This window comes from Pelodiscus sinensis, chromosome 16, assembly GCF_049634645.1.
Source record: "Pelodiscus sinensis isolate JC-2024 chromosome 16, ASM4963464v1, whole genome shotgun sequence".
In the NCBI taxonomy this organism is placed as follows: Eukaryota; Metazoa; Chordata; order Testudines; family Trionychidae; genus Pelodiscus; species Pelodiscus sinensis.
The window spans coordinates 29,011,408-29,031,417 of record NC_134726.1 but is presented as its reverse complement, the minus strand read 5'-3'; the positions used below and the strand labels follow the sequence as shown (position 1 = coordinate 29,031,417).

Genomic DNA, 20,010 nt, shown 5'->3' with positions numbered 1-20,010 from the left:
TTGTGTATTCTGGGACAATATATTTGTGGAAATGCTGTGCACGAAGAAATGATTGAGAGATTACCAAAGATGTCCTTAAAACTGTGGTGAACTTTGTAAACGAGAGGGAAATACAGTTGGATAATCTTGTGTCTGTGTGTATGGATGATGAACCTACAAATATGGCAAATACAGGGGATTCCTTACTCTTGTCAATAGCTGAACTTTGATTGCATTGTGCATCAGGAGGCACTTTGCGCACCATCTTGTGGAACCGAATTTGGAAATGTAATGGGACTGATTGTTTGCATTGCCAATTGGATTCTTGACCGGGCCCTTAATCACAGTCAATTTCAGTCACTGCTCGAGGAAGTAGATTCTGAATTCCCCAATCTACTAGTGCACAATGTTTGCTGGTTATCGTGTGACAGGTTTTTTTGTTGTTTTGCTGCCTGCATTCATGAGATCAAGTCTTTGTTTGATATGAAAGGTGTCAAATGCATCGGGCTTTCAGATTGTGACTGGTTGCTAAAGTTTTACCATCTCATTGACACTACTGGTCATTTGAAAATGTTAAATCTTAAGCTACAAGGAAATACAATCCTGACTCTGTAGCAGGCAGTGTTTGAACTGGAGTCAAAATTGATTGTAGTCTTCAAAGATATTGAGATGGGCAGATTTGTAATTTTTCAAAATGTGCCAATTTCATGATTCGTATCAAAGAATCCAAATAGGCTTGATTTGCAGCAGCTTGCCAGGTTTGTTTCTGCATTCCTGATGGCATTCAAGTCTCTTGTTTTTGTTGACTTTTGCAAACACCTGCTCTCTTGAAGTGCATGATTTGTCCAGAGAAAGCATCTGAAGGAGAACAGTATTTGACAATCATTCAAGGCACCTGTCAGAGATTTGGATATTGGGAGTCAGATATTGGGGTGGAAAAATTTGTCAAGCTGAATTCTGTTTTAGAATTCCTTGCTTGACAATGTGCAGAATTGGCAAAACTGCACAAACAGACTGACATGAAGAAATTGGAGCACAATGATGATCTGACTCTGCACTTTTGGAAAGAGTCACATCAGTACCATGAAGTGTGTCATCTTGGCCTTGCTGTCAATGTTTGGCTCCACCTGTATGTGTAAGCAGGCTTTCTTTCATTTGAGTTGCATGAAAGGTAATTTGCACTCAAGATTGATAGTCTGCATGCATAAAGCTGAATTGGAAGTTTACATCATAACTGGTCAAAGAAATGTGTGAAAATATGCAGCTGCAGAAGTCCCAGTAAAGTCCTGGAGTACAGTGTTTCATTTATGCTATTTATCATCATGTCCATTATTAGTAATATTAAGTTGTATATTTTTTTGAGTCATGCAAAGAGACATTCTTATCTTGGCTCTTTGTTGCCCACTTGTTCTGAAGCTTGATGCAGTTTGGATCTTCATTTTGAAAAGGTTGCTGATCGCTGTCCTAGAGACAGACAAGTCTCATTCCAGTGAATATGTACAGTGCAACTAATTCAAACGTCACTTCACAATCCTGACTTTTGGTTTGGTTCCTGTCTCACCCACTCTTTCTTATGGGGGAAGGTAGTATTTGTTCATGCTGCAGCTCAGCATGCAACCTTTCACCTCTGAAGAGAGACTATGGTGGCTTAGAAAAGGGTGGATTATTAGTGAGGCTCCTGTCTCCAGGAGTAATGGCTCCCCTGAGTGTATCCATTGAATGTTGTTGATATGCAATTTTCCTGGGACCATCCCTAAGGTGTTATGAAGGAATCTTAGTAGGGGAAGTGCTTTTAGTCGTGTGCTGGTAGGGCTAGCCTTGAGAAGTGGGATTACAGCTGGCCTGTTAAAAGCCCCTCTTTCTTCAGAAACTCTGTTCAACTGCAGGGGATGGAACTCTCCATCCCTCTTTAACTTCAGCCATGCATGTGTATCTATCGGTGCTATCTTGCGAGGTATCCATTTATTAAGTGCAGCAGTGGTATGTGTTTGGTTTTCTGGTAAATGCTATAGATTTATTTTCAAAGCATGGTTTCAAGATTGTGGTGAGGGCTGTCTGTGATCCAACAGGCAAGCTGTAAACTGCTGCAAATCTCATGATGTATGGTTGACAGGCACTAAGTTCTGTCAACACTGACATTTGCTTGACTGGAGGGACGCTGAACTGTGCAGTTTGCAAGACTTCTCAGTCCACTAGCCTAGCTGGGGGGAAAAGCTATAAAACAGAAGGAGGGTTGGGAAAGAAAATAAAAATCTATGAACCATCCCTCTAAGACCAGGGGTGGGCAAGAGGTTGCCAGCGGGCCGGATCCAGTCTGCCAAGCCACTGGATCCAGCCACTGGATCCAGCCACTGGATCCAGCACTCGCCGGAACCCTTACACAGAGAATAGCTCACTCATTAAACAGCGGGCTGCTTTCTGCTCTGGACTGCCAGGGAGGGAGACTTTGCATGCTGTTCCTAGCCCCCAGCAAAATCTCTCAGCTTCCATTGGCTAATTTCCAGCCAGTAGGAACTGAGAAACTTTGTTCAGGTCAGGGACAGAGTGTGAAGCCATTTCCCTCCCTCTCCTCCCCGCTGCCCAGATCAGACCCCACATGGAGCAGCCAGCCAACTGAGACTTCAGTAGAGAGCCTGCCTCAGATTCCTGCAGGGCTGCCGGCTGGGAGTCGCCTAGGCAAGCGCCTCCTAGCCAGAGCCTGCCTCTGGCACCCTACTCCCCTCTATCCCCTCAAATACCTGCCCCAGGCTACCACCCAAACCCTCTATTACTCCCTTTTCCCCCCTTCTCCCAGGTTACAACTCCCTCCCAGGCCAGAATCCTCTCCTGCACTCATACCCCTCCCTGACCCTGCACCCCAAGCCCCTTTCCCAGATCACAACCCCCCTCCTTCACCCAAACTCCCTGTCAGACCCCATGCCCCCTCCTGCATCCCAGTCCCCTACCCCAAGATCCCTTCTGGACCAAACCTCCAACTCCAGACCCCACAGTCCCTCGTTAGAATTGTGGCCCTTGACCACTTGCCAAAATCTTGGAGCGCCCCCCTCCTCCCATTAAAAATGATTTCCAACCCCTGCTATAAGAAGATGTGATCTTGGTATTTATTCGATTGTGTAAGAGCCTTTGCTTAGAACCACATGTCATGTACTTGCAATATTCCTCAGGTCGGTTGTCTGATCAGCTAGGAGTTAGTTAGGGATAGAATAGTGTAGTCGATTAACTGATTAATCAATAAGCAAAAGGTTATCGGTTAATGCTATAGACTACATGCATTTCCCTCCCCTCCTCCCTTCCTAGTAAATCTTTTGTTATAGGCCAGCAGCTTGGCTCAGTCTTGGCTCGTGCCAGGTCTGGGACCTACCCCCGCTGTGGCTCTTCATTTCAAGTGTATTAGGAGCCAGGTAGGCAGGCAACCCAGCTCCGTTCCAGCTCATGCTGGGTCCAAGAGCTCAGACCCTTCGCGCGCCCCCCCCTTCTGCCTTTCGGAAAAGGGCTACTGCTACCCTGCTCTGCTGCAAACCAGCTCCTGCTTGAGACCCCACGGTGCTTCTGCCGGCCCCATCCTTGGGGACTATAGATTAGTTGACTAGCCAGTAAGAATTCATGAGGTTATTCGACTATTCAATTAACCAATATTTAACATCCCTAATTACAGATCTGATTTTTTTTTAAACCCTCTTTGTAATATGGTGTGGGATTGTACAAGAAAATAAGGGAGAAGAGTGATCTGGGAAATCACGTTGATTTAAAAATCCTTTGTTTTGCCTATACTGATACAGATCTATATTTAAGTTGGCATCTACTAAGAATTTTGGGTTTGCATTAAATCAGTGAGCTCCATTCCAGATATTAAAGCCATTTTAAAATGATGTTTGCTTTCTGGATAGAATCTGGATGTTGGTAGCCATTAAATGCCATCAGCTGAAGTATCTCTTTTATTACATAAATGTGGGAGAGAGTTGTGGATTTATTAGAATGTTCTGAGTGGAGGACTTGTTTTTTGTTTCACTGAGATTCTGATGAATTTGGAGTTGACTTCATTCACTCCAGTTTCTAATTAGGTATTGTTGAAGGAATCAATAGACATGAATAGAAGTAGACAAGCACACAAACTATTTCTGATACTGAGCATTTCATATGTGTAGTCACGTCTCAATTGGTGTTCGACAAAAACAATTTAGTTACGTTATGTATGTGAGAGAATCCTGGCCCTGCTGGAACCTTCAATATATTGCTGCATTGAGGAGGCTTTAAAGTACCTCTTCTCCCCCCCCCCCCCCCTAAAAAAAAGGTATTTCAAGTGTGGCTAATAAATCCCACCATTTTGTTTCAAATACATTCATGCACTTGGATTTCTAGTCTTTGTGTTTATCTACCATTTACTTTGGAGGGAATATTTTATTTATGAAGATTAAGGTAAAAGCAGAAATGGGGGAGGGGAACTTTGTAGATAGACAGTTCGACCAGCTGTTTCAGTACTGATATCTGCTCTGGTTTAAAGGCAAATCTTGACTTATTCATGTGACTTACAGACTGAGGAAGACAATAGCACATTGGTTATTTGTAGCGTACATTCACAAAAGGATGCACGGAGTTTGTCTAACTACAAGGGCTAAAAAAATAATGAATATGCTTAGTCTTCTAAAAATTGTGTTTCTGGGGTGGATTCCATGACTGACGGATCCCTGGGGCTCGTATAAATCCTCTGTCACGTGTTTATGCCATGGAGGTACTTCTGATGTAACTGGATATTTTTTCCCCCCCTCAGGCCTTGTTGCTGTTAGGTGGTGTTGCTCTGTCCTGCCTTGCTCTGGATCTCCTCTTTCTCCTGTTCTACTCATTCTGGCTGTGCTGCCGCCATCGAAAAAGTGAAGAGCACTTAAATGCAGATTGCTGCTGCACTGCTTGGTGTGTTATCATAGCAACCCTTGTCTGCAGGTGAGTTTTTACATTTGTCTACATGGTAAATTTAATGTCCCCTATTTTGTCATTGCCACTTCCTACACTGCATCCCTCCCACACGATACATATGCTGAGCATCAGCTACTGAGGCAGTGACTCAATATATTGGTTAGAGTATTGTTGGAAACAACCTCCTCTTCTTTTTTTTAAGTGTTTTCCTAACTTCAAAATCCAGCATAGACTCTTCTGATGACTGTTCTACACCTTACTGTATAGGGGCTATGATGACTATAACAATAGAAGACTTGCAATTTACTAACAGTTAAACAAGAACCTTGTCCTGAAGAACTACTAAAGATGGGTGCAGTTCAAATTATCAGGCCTAGTCAGGGGTTTACTTTGGAAGCAGTTTCCCCTAAGTAAATACATGAGGTAGTTTTAGGGTCAAGAGGCATGGATCTACCTCTTGGAACTAGGAAGAAGTCAGTATTTCAATATAAATAGTGTCCAGCGCTTGCAGTCCTCGTTCCACACTTCTGCATTTTTAATCCCTTTTGTAAGCCCGATACACTGCCTTGAGGACCTTTAGCTATGATCTTTGAAAAATCATGGCAGACAGGGGAGATTCCAGAAGACTGGAAAAGGGCAAATATTGTGCCCATCTATAAAAAGGGGAATAAGAACAACCCAGGAAACTACAGACTGGTCAGTTTAACGTCTGTCCCAGGGAAGATAATGGAGCAGGTAATTAAGGAAATCATATGCAAACACTTGGAAGGTAATAAAGTGATAGGGAATAGCCAGCATGGGTTTGTGAAGAACAAGTCATGCCAAACTAATCTGATAGCTTTCTTTGATAAGATAACGAGCCTTGTGGATAAGGGAGAAGCGGTGGATGTCATATACCTAGACTTTAGTAAGGCATTTGATACGGTCTCGCATGATATTCTTATTGATAAATTAGGCAAATATAACTTAGATAGGGCCACGATAAGGTGGGTGCATAATTGGCTGGATAACCGTAGTCAGAGAGTTGTTGTTAACGGTGCTAAATCCTGCTGGAAAGGGATAACAAGTGGAGTTCCGCAAGGGTCTGTTTTGGGACCCGTACTGTTCAATATCTTCATTGATGATGTAGATATTGGGATAGAGAGTACACTTATTAAGTTTGCAGATGATACCAAACTGGGTGGGGTTGCAACTTCTTTGGAGGATAGGGACATAATTCAAAATGACCTTAGCAAGTGAGAGAAATGGTCAGAGGTAAACAGGATGAGGTTTAATAAAGAGAAATACAAAGTGCTCCACTTAGGAAGGAACAATCAGTTCCATACATACAAGATGGGAAGCGACTGTCTAGGAAGGAGCATGGCGGAAAGGGATCTAGGGGTCATAGTGGACCACAAGTTGAATATGAGTCAACAGTGTGATGTTGTTGCAAAAAAAGCAAATATGATTCTAGGTTGTATCAACAGGTGTGTTGTAAGCAAAACTCGTGAAGTCATTCTGCCGCTCTACTCTGCACTAGTTAGGCCTCAGCTGGAGTACTGTATCCAGTTCTGGGCGCCACATTTCAAGAAAGATGTGGAGAAATTGGAAAGGGTACAGAGAAGAGCGACAAGAATGATTAAAGGTCTAGAGAACATGACCTATGAAGCCAGGCTTCATGAACTGGGCTTGTTTAGTTTGGAAAAAAGAAGATTAAGGGGGGACATGATAGCGGTTTTCAAATATCTAAAAGGGTGTCACAAGGAGGAAGGAGAAAATTTGTTCCTCTTGGTTTCTGAGGACAGGACAAGGAGTAATGGGCTTAAAGTGCAGCAGGGGAGGTTTAGATTGGACATTAGGAAAAAATTCCTTGACCATGCAAAACTACCAAAGTTAGAGCCGACCTTAATTTTGACTTATGCAGTCCTGAACTCACTGATCAGGTGCATTTCTGTTGAACAAGCACTGCAAAAGGCTAGAAGCCTGGCAGAATCATTAGAGAGCTTTGGGATCAGTTTGCATTTCTCCTGGTGTTTGAACTTGCAGGGAATTCTTCAATTCTGAGGAAAGCAAATGGGGAGGGGAAGTGTCTTTGTTTCTTCCCCCTCTTTCTCCTTACCTGGTGAGGTAGATAGCTCCTTGGACTGAGCATTCATGGTGGAGGGGCAGTATTCTGTGTATGAGGGGCTTAGTTGCTTGAGTAGGGATTAGCTCGTACTCTGTACATGTTCACATTTGACCTTTTCAGGCACAGGACGAAGACTAGAAACACTCTGAAGTGCTGGAGCAAACACAGTGAAGCAGAACAGTGTTGTGTATTGTGAGTTTAGATAGCTGGGGATGGATTCACTTTTAAAGGCTGAGTTTCAAAATGTTAGAAAAGGGCTGATGTCTTGGCGCACAGTGGCTTCTGTCCAGGTAGCAACTGTGCCTTTCTGGGCTCAAACAGATGTATTGAGTGGAGTGTTGCAGGAAGGGGAAATAATAGTTTTTAGAGAATAATTCCTGTGTTCCTAGCCCTTTCATAAGAGGGGCTTTAATTGATGCTATTTATAAATGTGCTGCTGCAGGCTCTTTGATAACTGTTGTTTTGCAGTGATTTTGCTCAAGGCTTCAGTGGAAATAAGATTTTAAACTGTAGAAAGGTGAGACTGGAGATATTGTAGGTTTGGTGCTTCCCAAAGTAGGCAGGTTAAAGGGTAAGGCTTTGTACCAAAATTATTTTCAAACACGAGTTTTCATGGAGTGTGATATCACTAATCTGGAGAGATTCTCTTCTGAAATCTCAACTAGTTGCTTCAATTGTTGATATTCTAGGTGTTATGCCAACTGTCATTTGGGAGGAATGTGTCCTTACAGAAAAGATCTGACTGTTTGTCCAAGCAATATCTTCTTTCCTTCCTCCTCCAGGAAAATTCTTTAGTCTCTTCATTTGTTTGAAATTTGCCCTCCTCCTGAATTGGTAACTGGCTAGCTCATGAAGCAGTAGTTCATAATCATTGGTGGTAATTGAAAGTGCTGTCTAGATGCTGCTTTCTCTTAAACTATGAGTACTGGCTTTGCAACCTGCAGCTCTGGTAAGTTTCCCTCTTTTTAAGGTGTCCTGCTGCTAGATATGGGAGTACAAGAATTTATGGCTGGCTAAAGAACAATAACAGGAAGCCCTTTGCTTGTTCTTCACCTTAATGGGTATAGATGCTCCAAATTAACTTGTGTGGCTAACCAGACTAGTTCACTGGGTACAGGCAGTCCCCGAGTTACGCGGATCCGACTTATGTCGGATCCGCAGTTACGAACGGGGCACTTCCTCTCCCTGGTCTCCAGCAGACCAGGGAGAGGAAGCAAAGCGGCGGAACGCGCGGCCAGCTGACAGCCCAGACGCGTCTGGGCTGTCAGCTGGCCGCACGTTCCACCGCTCTGCTCTGCTCTGCTCCCCCTCCCCCTGGTCTGCAGACCTGGGGGACGGGGAGCAGAGCAGAGTAAAGCCGCGGAGCCCGAGGGCAGCAGGATAGCCACGGCGTGTCTGGGCTGTCCCGCTGCCCGCGTGTTCCGCCGCTTTGCTCCCCGTCCCCCTGGTCTGCAGACCAGGGGGACGGGGAGCAAAGCAGAGCAAAGCCACGGAGCCCGAGGGCAGCAGGATAGCCACGGCGCGTCTGGGCTGTCCCGCTGCCCCCGTGCTCCGCGGCTTTGCTCCGGACGCCTGTGGTACAGCAGCTGGGGCGCTGCCGGTTGGTCCCGTAGCGCCGCTCTGGGTGCCACTGGACCAACCCAGCAGCACCCCAGCTGCTCTGCCCCAGGTGTCCCCAAGTCAGCAGCTGCTGAAAATGACCAGTGGCTGACTACAGGAAGCCCCTGCCCCGGGCTTCCTGGAATCAGCCGCTGATCAGTTTCAGCAGCAGCTGACTTGGGGATGCCTGGGGTTCTTAAGTTGAATCTGTATGTAAGTCAGAACTGGCGTCCAGATTCAGCCGCTGTTGAAACTGATCAGTTTCAGCAGCGGCTGAATCTGGACGCCAGTTCCGACTTACATACAGATTCAACTTAAGAACAAACCTACAGTCCCTATCTTGTACGTAACCCGGGGACTGCCTGTATTAGGGATGTGAACGTATACCCATGGGCCTGGGCTCATGGTTAACCCTCATGGTTATACACAATTCCCCTGCCTCACCCCACTGCTTGTGGAGCTCACTCTCACTCTGCCTCCCACAGAGATAGCAGCATAGGGGAGGTGGAGGGAGCTGGCTTAAAAGGACCTGGCTCCTGCTTTCGTCCCTCCCACCCCTCCCCTCCCCGGCCCAATACGGGGGTGGAGGGGAGCGAGTAGTCACTTGAGTACCTGATAAGACTAGGCTTATTGGATAGTCGACTACTTGACTAGCCACTTACATCCCTAGCCTCAACCCCTCTCTTACTGCTTCTATAAAACTTCAGGCAAATGCCTGCTAAGATAGTTTCAAAAGTGGCTTCTAATTTTTTCACCATTTTTGGGTGCCCAGGATAAGTTGCTTTGAGCCCCATTTTTTTTTTTTTTTTATAAGAGTATGGCGCCTCCACAGCTTGAAGTGTTGTGCATTCTGCATCTGTGGAGAGACTTAGAGGCTGTTTTAGATGGGCAGTTGAAATCAGACCTCCCACAGAGCTGGTTGGATTCTGCTCCTTGACCTGGTGTTACTGTCTGCTGCCAGGGGATACAATATTACTCGAGTTTGGCCCAGCCATTCCTCTCAGTGACAGGCTGGTGGTGGTGGGAGCTAAATTTGAGTGAATGGCCCTATGACCTCTGAGGTCACAAGACTCTGAGAGGGGGAGCCACCCCCCTCCAACCCTACAGGACAGAACCGCTACTATGATACGCACAGTGTATTCTTAGTAGTTATTACTAAATATTCTTAGGTTATATGAAGACACTGTAAGACACTTTTTATTTTTAAGCAAAGCTATTCATTGGCTTGCTGTAGGCCATCAGGGTTTACAATATGTTAGAATTTCCCAGCGGCCTTCTCCCCCCTCCCCCCCCTTTTTTTTTCTTTCTAATCACCAGCTGCTTTCTCCTGACCTGAGAGAGCTTATTCTCTCCTTCTCTCCCTCAGAACACTGGGTAGGAAAGGGAACTGCCATTTTGTTGTGAATCTTGCTTCTGTAAAAAGGGCTTGTGTATTTCAGTGGTGGTTCTTGGAAAAACAGGATTCAGTAGTGCTTGTTGGTGATGTAACTAATGTGTCCATTGTGGAGCAGAGACACTAAGACATGCATCTTGACTTGCAGACTTCAGTAGTATCTTTAATTTGAATTGCCTTGATCTTCAATCCTGATATCCATTCATATAGCCCTAATTACACAGTAACCAGTTACTATTTTAAGCATCATCCAAACTGGGTGATGCTTACTAGGTACTGGTTAACCAGTACCCAAGAGCAGCTCTGTGGTGGGTTGGAAGCCTCCTGCTGCCCCAGAGGGGGAAGCTAGGGGAGGGGAGAGAGGCAGCAGTGGTAGTCCACTTAATCAGGTGACTGGTTAAACCTTAGGTTTAACTGGGATTTTACATCCCTAGTTTTAATCGCTTTCCTTCCCATGGAATTGCTGACTCTTAGTGGGAGAGATGCTGAGCTGTGGTGTCCAACATGCTATCCACTAGCCACATGTCTATTTGCCCAGTGGGTCTTTGGCAGGTTGAGTGTGTCTAGTTCGCTATAGCAGTAGCCGCTAGAGTGGCTACTGCTTCAGGACTGGTTGGACACCACAGCCCTGGAGTAAACTAGGGATGTTAAAATGAGGTTATTTTACTAGTCAATAGAGGAAGGCAGCTGGCTCTGCCTAGGCTTGCATCAGGACCAAACCCCGCTGCAATTTAAAAGGCAGTAGGAGTTAGGCAACCTGTCCCCTGGCTCCTCCTGCATTTTTTTTTTTTTTTTTAAATTGCAGAGCTTCAGTGGCATCAGCCCCTGTCCATTGGAGTGGGGGAGGGAGATCCCAGTGAGGATTTGGGATGCTATGTGGAGCAGATTTCCTCTGGCCCAGCACAGGGGGCTGGGGAGACAAGCGGTACCATGGAGATGGTGCTGGGGGGGCGGGGGGAGGACTGGCTTAAGATGGCTCCCCCAGCATCAGGTCCTACTCCTCTCCCCCGCCATCCTCCTTGCTGCCTCTCTATCAGAGACAGTAGGAATGCTAGTAGTCGGCTAATCGGCTACTCTTACATCCCTAGAGTGAACATTTGCCTCATTTTTCAGGGAAGGAAGAGAGTAACCACTGCAATTGTTCTAGAGCTGCAGCTCTGGAATCCTCTGATGGCTGTGTGTCTGGTGGTCAGCTGTGCAAGAGACAAACTTCCTGTGGTCAGCATTTAACTGAACATGAGGCAATAAAATTGGCTCAGACACCTGGCTGTATTAAATATAAGGTGCCCATTATTAAATATAAAGTGTCTGCTGCTGCTGAAGGGTGCTGTTACTGATCTGTTTTGATTAAAATGCTGCTGCCGTGCAGAGAAAACTGACAAACAGGCAGCTGACTCCTGCTCTGAACTCATCTGTGACTCTAATGCAGCTGCAGTATCATGGTCCATTAAAAACCATAGGGATCTAGGGTGTGCTCCCTCATTCTGAAGAATGGCCTAGAATGGACTCACTTGCTCAACACACAGTCGAGAGGCTCTCCGCTTCCCGGAAATGTGTGTGCTGCTCAGATTTTTCTCCCCTCCTCCTCTTCACGCCCCCCCAGCTACTTCCTTTAGCTACTAAGCATGGGTTTGGTGGGGAATAAGGTGCATAGTGCAGTGACATGGCTCCAAGGGTCTTCTAGTACAAGATGCAGCCCTGTACTATTGGTTTTTATCCCCTTTGCTCATGACTTATTGCTGAATTTGTCCCAATCATAACTCCTCAAGCAAGAGGTCTTCGAGTCATTGTGGATAGTTCTCTGAAAACATCCACTCAATGTGCAGCAGCAGTCAAAAAAGCAAACCAAATATTAGGAATTATTTAAAAAAAAGGATAGAGAATAAGACGGAGAACATTTTTTTGCCTCTATGAAACAGTGGTATGCCCACGTCTTGATTGTGTACAGATATGTTTGCCTCATCTCAAAAAAGATATATTGGCAGTGGAAAAGGTTCAGAAAAGGCAACAAAAAGGATTAGGGGTTTGGAATGAGTCCCATATGAAAAGAGATTAAAACGACTGGGACTTTTCAGCTTTCAAAAGAGGCAACTGAGATATGAGGGGAGATATGACTGGTGTGGAAAAAGTGAGTAAGGAAAAGTTATTTCTTGTTCCCATAACATAAGAACTAGGGGTCACCAAATGAAACTAATAGGTAGCAGGTTTAAAACCAACAAAAGGAAGTATTTCTTCACACAGTGCACAGTCAACCTGTGGAACTCCTTGCCAGAGGAGGTAGTGAAGACAAGGACTCTTAACAGGGTTAAAAAATTAAATAAAGTCATGGAGGCTAGGTCCATCAATGGCTATTAGCCAGGATGGGTAGGAATGGTGTCCCTAGCCTCTGATAGAGGCTAGGAATGGGTGCAGGAGAGGGATTACTTGACAGTTCCCTGTTGTGTTCCCTCCTTCTGGGTCCTCTGGCATTGGCCTCTATCGGCAGATAGCATACTGGGCTAGATAGACCTCTGATCTGACCCAGTATGGCTGTTCTTATGACTAATGCTCGTCCTGTACTTACAGCTCCTCCTGTAGTTACAGCTATAGTTGGAGAGAGAAATTTCAGCAGGGAGGCATCTGGAGGGTTTTCTTTAATTACCAATTTCATTTATGTGATGAAAGTGCTTCTGTGGAAAAGTGTTCATGGGAATTGAATCTCTTTCCTGTATTAGTACTGAAAATGTCATTAGACTTCTGCCTTTCTGAAGTGATCAAGATGTAGGCCAGTTGCTCACTCTGTGCAAAACCTTTTGACTGAGGCTTTTACAGGACAAGTTCTTCATAATTTTATGGAAGCCCTGATTGCTGGGAAAATCCATGGGACTGACAGACCTGTGCAGCTGCTTTGCTTCCAGTGTGTAATCTGTTTCCGGTTTTCTGCCTGTATGAGAACAAGTTACATTGCAGTTGCATTGTCTTGCTGATCCCTTTTGAAATGGTAGGGGAAGGGGAAGGAGAAGGGGCCTACCTTCCTGCAGCAGAAGATGGATTTATCTGCACTAAAAGGCAGCCTGGCACACTTGGTTGCCTGATGGTTTCAACAAAAATACCGGACGCACTTGACATTACATCACAATCTACATTACATCTTATTTAGAAAATACCAGACATTTATTTTCTCAATTCTTTTCCTGAACAGAGAGCTCAAATACTGGACTGTCCGGTTCAAAACCAGACACCTGGCAACCCTACACACTTGCCAGAACAGATTCTCATGCAAAAGCCCATTATCCCTTCCCAAAGCCCATTCCTGAGATACCTACTGTTCAGGATGCTCAATCTCCTTTTTACTAAACAAATAGATGCTGAAGGAGGAGGGTGTGCTTAGTGTCTGTCTGTCGGTCTGTCTGACCCCTCTGCTCAACACAAGAGCAATATTGACTGGTTCTGAAACCTTTTTTGGTGTATTTCTTTCCTATACCTCTATCATAACTCCATGCAGTGGCTGTAAACCGGAGATTGGCAGAAAGTTGGTGCAGAGTAATTAAGTGGTTAGCATGAATATTAGCTAGAAACCTAAAAACATCCCAATGAAACAAGCAAATCTGGTTATCCTGAGGGCCAGCATAGCATCAAGAATCTTTGTGAAGGCCCAAAATCTGAAATGGGACTAGGAAGTTCAAAAAACACAATTACCCTAATTTAGGTAATCTGTTTCTTAAATTAGTCCAGTTCCACTCCCCCATCTGTCCTATTGGGGAATGAACCGAGGAGATAGATTTTGGGGGAGGGAAGAATGGAAAGACGCTTTGAGTGTTCTCAGTAGTGTGATTGTCTTGACTACAGCAAGGAGATGTCACTGACTTGGGGGAGAGGTGTTTTTCCCATCTCCATTTCTGTTCCTTGGCTGCATGCTCTGGCTCCTTGGGTTAATGGATTCCAAAAGAACCAATCATGATTTTGATAAACTGGAAAACGGGCCTGCCTGACTGGAGCTGAGGTGAGACCTCAGTAAGAGTTAGACTCCTAATTAAATGTTCAATCTTGCTTAGAAAAAAATTAAATTGATTCCCCTCCCCCCCCCCCCCCAAAAAAAAACTCTTGCCCCAGTAGGGTACAGGGCTCTGCAATCTTAATACTATAATCCTCACAGCATCAAGGTTTCTAATGGGAGGACTGGCCAGAATAGATGCCCATGCAGTTTCAGAATGGGGGAAGGGATCTAATGAAATGGATCTTGCACAAAGTAATTAATGCACAGATGTCTATGGCATGGGCTCTCTACAATCGTAAGACTACATCTACACTAAACTGCCACCTATCTCACTCAAGGGTATGAATAAACCACTCACCTGTGTGACGAGGCAAACTGAAAAGTGCTTGCAGTGCTGTATGCACATCAGTAGGAGAAACTCTCCCACCATAGCTTCTGCTGCTCAGAGATGTTTGGGAGTTTTTTATGCTGACGGGAGCAGTGTTCCCTGTAATCTGTGCATATGTTTGGCTGCTCAGGCAAGATTCAAACGCTGATCAGCAGAGGGCCTACAGCTTGGCTTTTTTTTTTTTTTTTTTAATTTTTACTGGTAATGCACATTCACACATGCCTTGCTGCACATGCATATTTATTCCGCCCATGGAAAAGATTAGAAGGAACATTGGTCAGGAGAGCTCTCTAATGTCATGCATACAGCATCTTCATCAGATGCTGCAGCACACCATCAGATTGGTGCACCTTCTTACAGGAGGAGAAGGTGCACATCACAAAGCCTAGAGGCACTGAACAGGGCCCACAGTTGTGTGTAGCATATCAAGTCTGATTTTCAGGTTCACTGCATCAATTCTGCATGATTTTTTTTATCTCCCCCCCCCCCCCCCAAGGGAATAGGGATAGTGTTAGTACTCCTGAGCTGAAGGTGCTATTCTCCTCCTGTGAGCAATCCTGGCGAGAGGGGAGGAGTGGCGGTAGAAGCAGCAGCAACTTGCCCAGAATAACTCCTGCTCTTTTTTTCGCAGTGCTGGCATTGCTGTTGGCTTCTATGGAAATGGGGAGACCAGTGATGGCGTCCACCGGCTGACCTACTCGCTGCGACATGCAAACCGCACAGTGGCTGGGGTCCAGGACCGGGTAAGTATAAAAGCGAGGAACTGAGGTGCGTGTGGCAGATGGAAACATCTGCATCTGTGTGTCTGTCCGTCTTTGGTTAATTTCTGAATTGAGAAGTGTGTGCCATTGTTTCTGTTAATGGGAAGATAATTTCTTCAGTCTCTCTTGCTTCTAAAAATATTAAAGCAAATAAAACATGTTACATCAAGTGTGTTCTCTCACGATTGTGGGTGGTTTAAAAATGGCTTCACATTGGCGCTCCTCCATCTTCAGAAGAGGCGGCTGCCCAGTAACTGAACAGTAGCTCAGTAGTAAATTGTACTGTTAATAAATATGGTGCTTTTCAGTATTATCCTCCCCAAGTGTTTCCTCTAAGGGAGGGGTCTCAAACTCGCAGCCTGTGGGACAGCAGAGGCGATTGCACAGTCTGGCCTGGGACTCCGAGTGGGCTGGGGGAGGCTGTCTGTGACCAGCCCCAATGCCTCATTCCATCCCGCCAGGGTCTCGCTCTCCCCCATGGCACCCCGTCCCCAAGGATGTTGGGAGGCTGGTGTGGTGCAGAGGCAGAAGTTATGTCCCTCCTGCAACCGTCTGTGGCAGCAGGAGCCGCAGGGAAGCAGAGCGCAGTAGAGCGAGTTCACTCACCAGTGCACTCTGCTTCCCCTGATGGGAGTTCTGGGCCAGATCGCACAAACACTCTGGCTGGGGATGGCCTGTGGGCCAGGAGTTTGAGACCCCTGCTATAGGGGGCTTTCATTTTGTTGCTTCTCTGCAGCCATAGTCTGTATACATTCACAGTGGTCTTTCAGTGCATGCTGGCTTGTAGTCACAAGTAGACAGCAACTAGTCACAATTGTCAAGGAGACTACTTCTTTACAATTCATCCCAAAAGTAAAGCAATGGAGCCTGATTAAAAGCAGGGAAATAAGCTTATTCTCTTGCTTGCCCAGCCCTGCTGAATCTTTTCTAAGGCTACTTTGGGCGACTGATCTCCATCTTCAGTGTCAAATGAATCTGAGGTTGACTCCTTGAAGATACAGTCCCCAAGCATAGAAATTGTCCCTCACTTTTTGGCAGTGATACTCCTTATCTTTACCCTCCCTGCTCTCCTTTCTAGACTGGCAGACTTTTTTGTAAATGCAAGGTATGTAGGTTTTTTCCTTTTGTCATTCTTCTGTCTCATCCGTAGGTGTTGGATACTTCCGTGGCCCTGAACCAAACAGTGGAGCCAGACCTGCAGATCCTTGAAGAGACGTTTACAAAACACACTGATTACCTTCACGTCATCCAGAAACTCCAGGGCCTCTTGGATGATTTGGTCAGGCAAACAACAGAGATCCCTTTCTGGAAGAATGAGGAACTGTCTTTGGAAGAACTGGCTGTTCAGATCGATCTATATGACTGGTACAGGTGTGCAACATGTTGGCCTGTACAGTTGATGGACGTTAGGCAAGGAGAGATGCTACAGCTTGTGTCTTTTCAGGTCAAATAGACGTCTGATGGTTTTCCAGCTAGCTGGTCTGTAAACTTGTTAGACCAATCTGTGGGCATTCTAGGCATACCTTCATTGGGGTTATTTCCCTGTGCAAAAGTGTGCTGAGCTTTGTTAAAAACATAATAGAGCAGAGATGTGACTTGACTTTTATTGGCAAGCAAAGTCCATTAAGGTGTGCTGCTCACACTGGTGCTGGCATGGTGCTATCTTTTGCACTTGGCTGCCCTGCTACCTGGGTGTCCTAAAGATGAAGACCTGCTACGCACTATAGCACATCCAAGATAGAGGCCTTGCTTTACCCACCAGCCCTTGGAGATGTACAGAATTGACCATCACTACTGGGGAGGGAAATGAATAGGTACAGTCTGTGCTTAGCAGTTACACCAGGAGTCCCCTCTGTCCAGAATTGCTCTTGTTCATTCTTGTTCTATATCTGTTTGAATTTCTTGGACTGTTGTATTTATTCCTCTGCCAGCTGCATAGACCAGTCACCTTTAAGTTTGAAGCCTGCTATTGAACATAATGCTTTGGTCACTCTTGCAAACACTTTCTCATGCCTGTTGTCCTCAGCTGGCTAGCTCTGTTACTATAGACTGGCTATGTGATCTGAGAAGCACAGTTCATTTAATGTGTTTTTATTTGCTAGGAGTGGGAGAACACCAAATTTCTCTCGTGTGCTCACCTATTCTCTAGACACCAATTTTTGTCATCTTACCATCTGTGTTTGCATATGTTGCAGGTGGCTGGGATACCTGGGCCTACTTCTGTTTCATGTCCTGATCTGTTTGCTCGTGCTCTTTGGACTAATTAGAAATTCCAAGGCCATTCTCCTGGGGTAAGTTCTTACACTGAGACAGTGCTTGGAAAAACATGGGCAGAGGCTTAACACTAGCTAGTTGAGTCTTTCAGACTGTGCCATCAGATCCTTTCATGGGCCACTGAGTAATATTTGAGAGCAATGAATGGTAGATTGTGTGCTTACCACTCAGAGCTATGCTTTGTGGTGCCTCCTCTACATGAAGAGGGGTAGAACATCATCTGGGATACGTTCATTGGAAGACTTTTTTTTTTTTTTTTTTGTCTTGTCAGAAGACCACTTAATCTGTTTGACAATCTGTTTTAATGTCGGAGACAAGGAGTTTATTCCTGAGAGTGCCTTGCTTTCAATAGTTAGCCCTGATAACTGCTTTCTGGCTCACCTACCCAAGGTAGGAAAGCTGCAGTGCAGAATACTGTCACCCCACTTGAAATTAAAATGGCTTTTTAAAAGGAAGACTCACTCCACTGATGCTCCAGAATATTGGTGGGCAAGGGATTTAAGCCTGGTGATTAATACTGTGCATGTAGTCTCCAACCATATACTACCAGCACGTGTGTGCGTGTTTCTTTGTTGTTACCTTTCCTCTGTCCGTGGCACTTTAGCAGACATGAAACTATTCAAACTTGTGAAAGCCCCTGAAACTGGCGCAAAGCAGGAGTTGTGCGGTGTCAGGATAGAACTATTTTTGTGCGTCAACTTTATTCACCTGTCCACTACTGATATTTCTGCCATGTTAGGCATGATGTGTGTATAAAAAACCAATATTCCTCGGTCGTCATCTTGACACAGTTTTCATCGTGCATATTTGGCTAAGACCACACTGTATTTATAAGCATGAAAATGTGATGGCCTCTTGGCCGTCTTCATCACAATGCCCTAGCATGGTAGCAATTGCAATGTCTATTCAGCCTTTAGTTTCCTGCAAGATTATTACATAGCTGATAGGTTACAAGAGACAAAATGACAAATGTATGCACAGATGGTAAACCTGCAATTCAAATTGAAAACTCACTCTTTATAACCAGAGTTTGAAATGAAAGCATTTCTCCAAAGGAAGTTCACAGAATAAAGAACCTATATTTTACAGTCAAGCAAGATGGTGAAATGCCAGTTGTAGGTCTTGTAGCCAAACAGTTCCTGATCTCCTTTTCAATGAAGACCCCAAATGCTCAATAGTGAATAGATTGCCATGTTCGGCCAAAGTGTACAGAGGCTCCCTAACAATGTCACAATGCTAATGTACAAACCTGATGATTTTCACAGCCACTATGCCCAGAAGTGGAACAAAACTCAAACTGAGTAGTAGAGTGCTATCCAGAAATTTTATATTGCTGAGCCTTTGTTTCTTCTATGAAATATGCCACATAAAATTCCTAACATAATGCAATGCATAAAGCAAAACTTCTCCAAATAGGGGTTTTATGCAATTCCCTTGGGTTTTTTGGGAGGAGGCGGGGGGGAGGAGATTTGGCACTGATTTGATAAATAACAAAATGCAATAATCTATTTTGTGTCTCCTAGTTATTGTGAATTGATGAGGTTCTGCTGTCGTCAGAGCTCTGTACAGTTACAAAATTGGTTTTCGCATCTGCAAAAATCATCCGTAAATATTTGCAAATTTGCATGGTTCTAGATCCAAAATTTGTATCTGCAAAAATGAGCTGCAGATATCTGGATTTGCAGGGCTATAGCTGTTAGTACAATAAACTAATATAGCCCTTCTCTGGTTTATTACCCGGTGCATTAGGATCATCAGGATTTTAAATTTACCTTAAATGGCAATTGTATGTCAAAATGTAAATCACAAATATGAGCAGCCCCCCTTACTTTTTTTTTAAATGAAACGGCCATTATATTCTGACTTGTGTACACAGACTGTGTTGATACCAGAGGCCTTTGAAATAACTGGTAGACTACTTTGATTACTTAAGCCACCTTTTGTCTTTACCCACTCTCTTCCCCAGATTAAAATGGTACTGTTAATGTAATTAGCTGCTCCTCTTCCAGCCTGCTAGGAGATCTCAACTACTTCATTTTGGCCAAAAAACTGATCACATTAGCTGCGAGTCTGAGTTTCTCTTAAACTGGAGAGAATTGATGGGTTGGCTTTTGGATATGTCAAAGTGTCTCTTGCAAGAGGATTCTACAGTGTGCCTTAGAGTTCAATGTACATAGCTTAACAAAGAGAATATTAAAGGGTTTATTACAGCCTGTGCATACCTGTATGGGGACAAATATTTGATCATGGACTCCTCAGTCTAGCAGAGAGCGGTATGTAGGAGACTCTTGCCATTTATAGGGGAATGGTGAAATCTGCAAATTGTAGGGGTGAGGGGTGTTGCCCACACAAAACAACCCCATTTGCTGTATAAAGTGATGTAATAGATTAATATCTACATGTAGTAATATAATAAACACTCAAGCTTCTCCAATAACTCAACTTTCTGGCTTAGTCATCACTCTCTCCCCCCCCCCCCCCCCCCCATTTAGCTTCTTGCCTGCTGTCTGCATCACTCACTTTTCCTTTTAATGCCATAGTTAAGGGTGTGTTAATACTGGAATATTACTCTAATTCAGTGAATAGAACTGTTTTACTAGCGCAACTGAAAAAGCGTCATCA

The 20,010-nt window shown here is 44.7% G+C and overlaps 1 protein-coding gene across 3 annotated transcripts in view; it reads left to right on the top strand.

The window, feature by feature from the left end:
* TTYH3 (tweety family member 3) overlaps positions 1-20,010 on the top strand; it is a 119,642-nt gene that overhangs the window by 59,953 nt on the left and 39,679 nt on the right. For all 3 annotated transcript variants that reach the window (XR_012896185.1, XM_075899611.1, XM_075899612.1), the window contains exons 2-5: positions 4,748-4,917; positions 14,985-15,096; positions 16,265-16,485; positions 17,310-17,405. Coding sequence is in view for 2 of the 3 variants with exons in the window: in XM_075899611.1 (XP_075755726.1) it covers positions 4,748-4,917; positions 14,985-15,096; positions 16,265-16,485; positions 17,310-17,405 (599 nt within the window). In the remaining variant the exon portion in view is untranslated. The remainder of the gene's footprint in view (positions 1-4,747; positions 4,918-14,984; positions 15,097-16,264; positions 16,486-17,309; positions 17,406-20,010) is intronic.